General features: G+C 41.3%; 1 protein-coding gene across 1 annotated transcript; it reads right to left on the bottom strand.

Annotated features, from left to right (window-relative positions):
- Positions 1–234: 234 nt before the first annotated feature.
- On the bottom strand, positions 235–3,888 carry RPS29 (ribosomal protein S29). The gene is made up of 3 exons (XM_061157436.1): positions 3,729–3,888; positions 3,390–3,489; positions 235–2,085 (listed from the first exon to the last, which is right to left on the bottom strand). The coding sequence occupies exons 1-3, from the start codon at positions 3,788–3,790 to the stop codon at positions 2,077–2,079; spliced, it is 171 nt and encodes a 56-aa protein (XP_061013419.1). The 5' UTR covers positions 3,791–3,888; the 3' UTR covers positions 235–2,076.
- Positions 3,889–5,365: the final 1,477 nt, after the last annotated feature.

Raw genomic sequence — 5,365 nt, 5'->3', positions numbered from 1 at the left:
TACAGTCTTTCAACCTTAAAATAAGTGTGCTGTGGGTATTAAGAATATTAGCACTGATGTCAGTCTCAAGTTCCAGTCTTGACACCATTCTAACTTAAGAAGACTGTGCGGAAACTGCTTAATCTCTAGCTTTGTAATGATATCCACAAATGTGGATATCCACATCAATCCACAGTGGATTGAGACTCGAAAAAGATAATACACATAAAAGCTCTTAGCATAATGTCTCACACATACCTTTTTAAATTATTTTATTTTGTTGTCATAGTTGATATACAATGTTGGGGCACATACATTTTAAAATAATCTTTAGCAGTAAGTTATTCAACTTTGAATAGAGACCATCTGCTCACACCAGCCTTCCTACCCACCACACCCACAGGGCCAGGACTTACTAGAGAATGTTCCCTTCCACATAATTCTCAACTAACACACAGTTCTTACAAGACCATTTACGTAGGACTATCCCACTAGAGCAGTGTTCATCTTCCCCCCAGTTCTCATACCCAAATATATCACTTCATTTACTTAAATCACTGTTTAGACCTCTCCTCTTCACCTAAAATTTTTTACTCTTGCTCAGCTGGTATTGCTTCTCACCCAGCCACTCTATCTGTAACATAGAACACTTTCCTGTCTGATCTCCTCTCCTAAAATTCTATCCACTTCCTTACCCTGTTTGAAACCTGTTCCCTAAACACTTTCCCAGAAACACTTAAAATTTCGTTAGAAGTCCACCACAGAATTACCATGTACTCCTGCAACTCAGGGCCAGTAAGAACTGAATTTACCATGAAGCTCTTGAGACCTAAGCTTCAGGGTCCCTAGCCTCCATGAGCTCAAGTCTTACACTGTGTTCAACTGTTTTTGAAGTTTTCTAACATACCACTTTTTGGCCTTTCCTTCTACTCTGTTGAATCTTCATTTTACCTGCTCTTGGGAATAACCCAGAACAGCCTTCTCCATGTTTATCATTTAATCTCTCGACTTTAGGGCTGAGATCTCACCCAGTCGGGAAAATGAGATCCCCAAACAGCAGACACTATTCATAACCTGAGAACCAGTCAAGCCTATCTTGTCATAGTTCAGTTCAGTTCAGGGTTAGTCAGTCTTGTCTCTGTGACCCCACACCAGGCTCTATGGAATTCTCCAGGCAACAACACTGGAGTGGGTTGCCATTTCTTTCTCCAGGTTATTCAGGGACAAAGCCACACCACACACTGCAAGATCCCCACCTAACAGCGGGCCCCAGAGGGAGCTCAAGATAGGCTCCTGTCAACCCCAGATGAATGCCTGCTTCAGAGCTTAACACAAATGGCTAATAAGCATTTAAAATTCAATATGCCTGAAACTCAACTTTTTCTTCCCTAAACCAAGCTACCTTCTCAAGTCCTAGCTCAAGAGTAACCCTTCCAGTTGTTCAGGCCAAAACCCTTAGAATCACTCTTGGTTCTCTCCCACACCTAATCCTTCAACAAATCCTGTCTTCCTCTTCATAAGTCATTTTGACTTGTGTGCTAGTTGACTAGCTCAACTTTCATGCTGCCTATTCTGATTGACTTGTTTTTCTGTTAAACTCTGCCCCACTAAAAGCTACTTTTGTTCATATGACCCATTTCACTTTTAATCACCTCACCCAAACACGCTGAGAAATTTACAAGCTTTCTTGTAAACTGATGAATTATCCCAAAAGCCAGGACTACTAAACACTAGGTAAATGCTCAGAGCAGGTCTTTTTTTTCCCACCCAGAGCAGATCTAAATGACAGCAACTGCTGCTCAAGAGTCCAATTGTCTCAGGTTATATGCTGGATGCTGCTATATGCAGTGGGCACCTTAACTAACAAAAAACGGCTTTTTTGAAGTATAAAGCTAAAACTGACATTACAAGAGTTCAGCATGCATACTTTTGCATAAGCCAGGGAAAAGAAGCATTTTTAAGTTGAATCCAGAGAAGTAAATTTTTAAAGATTTCACTCATACTTGAAGTTTTGAAAACTTTTATTTTATATACAAAGAGCTAGTATTATTTCCGCCGAGGGGTGATGTTCTGGATGAGCCATCTAAGGAAGTTCAGTTAGTCCAACTGAAAAAAAAAAAAAAGAAAAGGAATTAATTCAAAATGCCTTAAATATCCGTTTTATTCTCAGAAAGAAATGGTTCATTGTAGAATGAGGTTTAAACTGGAAATCTGACCCACCCAAACTAGTAATCCAGACCTAAATAGCTTAAATATTTACTGAACACCTACTACAAGCTGCTCCATGAATCTCAGCTTGATCTCTAACTGAATTTTAGTATTGGGACACCCACTTCTACCATCAAAGAAATTTCCCAGTAGAAAAACATTGCTTCAGAAAATTATCCTTACCAAAAGCTCAGGACTGTCATTAAGTAGTAACTAACAACACAGCTAATATTTTGTTACTCATTGTGTGCCAGACACTATTCTATAAGACATTCGTAAATCAATTCATTTCTTCTTAATCTCTTAATCACAAAGCTGGCAGACTTGACTCCATTCTCCCATCTGTGATAGTTATCTCAACTTCCATAATTAACACTAAACAAGTATTTCTTAAGTATTCGGTCAAAATCAAAAGTTTAAGCTTAAGATACTTTGTCACAGAAATCGCACATTAACAATTCATCTCCGCTATTACATTAACAAATTATACCCACGGTAATACTTCAACATAAGAGCTTCTAATTTAAACAAATACGTTGTACTCAACATTGCTGCATTCTAATTACTAATAAAAAGGTAGTGACAGAATTTTATATCTCAAAGAGCCAGTTCGAAATTAATCTTCAACTTAAAAAAAACAACAACCAACATTTAAGTGACTTTTAGGAGCCAAGAAACCGTCACATATAATTTTTGCAACAACCCTACTATTTATTTTTCATAGGAAAAAACTTAAACTTTGAGTGACTTGACCAAAGTCATGACTATTAAATGACAGACCTCTGAATCCTAAAAAGATCTATCTAGCCCCAAACCTCAAGCTCATTCCACTACATGACCCTATATTCAGTTATTTCAGGGCAGCGGTCAAGGCATGTATTTTGCCGAAAATTAACAAGATATGATTAGTGATCTAATGTTTCATTTTAGCGACTTCTGAAAAGTAATGTTTACCCAACATTACATATAGCACCTAAAACTAACAGAAGTGGGTAAAAAGGTATTAGAAAAACTACTTTTCCACGCCTTCACATCCCCCCCAATAATATTAAGATGACTGCCGAGCCTCTCAACTGTGTTGTCCGCTACAAAGGAAGAGCCCTGCTACGTAAAAGAAAAACGGCATTGATCAAACGCCAACACCCAACGGCCGGCTTGTCCGCCCCTCCCGAATCAGGAGACCATGGCGTCCGCCAGCGTACCTTAATGAAGCCGATGTCCTTCGCATACTGGCGGAAACACTGGCGGCACATATTGAGGCCGTATTTCCGGATCAGACCGTGCCGGTTTGAGCAGACCCGGCTGCAAAAAGAAACGGCATTATCATTAGTCACAGAAAGTAAAGTATCGGCACTCGGCGGGGAGGGCCCATCACTCGCACTGCAGGTCACCACGGACTCATCCGGGGCCTGTAAATGGCGGCAGCCACCTCTCCGATTCCTTCCGCCCCCACGCGCCGCCCGTGGGCTCCTCTATATTCTATTTCAAGCAGTGTCGCGCCCCAAAGCAACCCTTCCATACAGCCACATTCTGTTTCTCACCAAGAGCGAGAACCCTGGCCGAATTTTCTCGGATGGCTCCAGTAGAGCTGCTGGTGACCCATGTTGCTTTCTCGGTTGCAACGAGGTAAAAAGAACGAGAAAGCGTACGCATGCGCTCTTCAAAATTTTAGGACCGTTTACCCAGAAGGCAGTGCTGACAAATGGTGCGTGCGCAATGCGTCTACGGAGTCGCAGGGGCGGGGAGAGGCTTGGAAATATTCTAGGCGGGCACAGCTGATGACGTCACCACACCTCAGCTTCAAGTGTTGTCTTGCGCTGCCCTGCGATCGCCGGGCGCGGTGGCGCGCGCCTGTAGTCCCAGCTACTCGGGAGGCTGAGGCTGGAGGATCGCTTGAGCCCAGGAGTTCTGGGCTGCAGTGCGCTATGCCGATCGGGTGTCCGCACTAAGTTCGGCATCAATATGGTGACCTCCCGGGAGCGGGGGACCACCAGGTTGCCTAAGGAGGGGTGAACCGGCCCAGGTCGGAAACGGAGCAGGTCAAAACTCCCGTGCTGATCAGTAGTGGGATCGCGCCTGTGAATAGCCACTGTACTCCAGCCTGGGCAACATAGCGAGACCCTGTCTCTTTTGAGCCTCCAGGAAAGAGTTTTGAACTTTTAAGAAATAAACGACGTAACTATTCAGTTTCTTCCTCGTCGTCTGAACCTTTTATATTCTTCTAATTAAAATTTTGCACTTGGAAAAAGAATTTTTTCTGAACTCAGCACTGACACCTACTGGAATAAAATTGCAAAATAACTTAAAATCAATTGTAATAACTAGGAGTGGACGGTAGGAGTTGCTGTTTTGTTAGGCAACTTCTTTTTAATTGGCACACAACTTCTAAAGACACCTACACTATTCCGGAAAAATGACATGAGATAATGTCTTTAATATTTACGTGTAACTAGTTGAGTTTAAAGTAAGAAAAAGTAAATAGCCAATGTGTGCTGATTTGACTAGGTGATTCGGTAATAAAACAACTTGTGAAAACCAAATGCCATCCAATAAACTAGTGAAAACTGTCCCTAAAATCCACGTAGTTATTTATAATGTCTCTAAATAAACCTAAAATTATACATGGCTCTGATATCAAAGCTTTAACCAGATCTATAAAATGTACCACAGGGTGCAATAATGCAGAAAACTTTTACACATGAACTCTTATACTAGAATTGAAATACTATACTTCTTGAAGATATATTCTTTCAGGTCTAGTGCCCCTCCCAATCTAAATTAGGCGCTTTATTACCTGATAAAGGAAGGAGTCAAGCCAGAGATTTAAAAACTGATATGACCTGATCATGTTCTCAAAACGAATGTCTTGAGAAAACTAGAACTATCTCAGAGCCCTTCCTTCCAGTTTCAGCTTTTTTGTTTTATTTTCAGTTTCAACTTTCATGACTCTAAGTAGGTAGGACAACTGTATTCAATGATAGATGTACTTATAGAGCACAAGAAGAGCAAAGAAGAAAGATTAATTCCAGGATGAGTTTCATTTGAGGGGCCTTTAAAGTAGACCTTAAGTGAAGAGTGAGGTTTACACAGGCAGCACTTGATGGAAGGGAACACATTGAGAGGGCGGCTTTGAGCCCAGAACTGAAGTTGGGAGAAGCTTAAGGAGGATGACAACCTT

Source organism: Dama dama, chromosome 12 (genome assembly GCF_033118175.1).
Source record: "Dama dama isolate Ldn47 chromosome 12, ASM3311817v1, whole genome shotgun sequence".
In the NCBI taxonomy this organism is placed as follows: domain Eukaryota; kingdom Metazoa; phylum Chordata; class Mammalia; order Artiodactyla; family Cervidae; genus Dama; species Dama dama.
The sequence above is the reverse complement of the archived record's forward strand: the minus strand, read 5'-3'. Positions and strand labels throughout refer to the sequence as shown.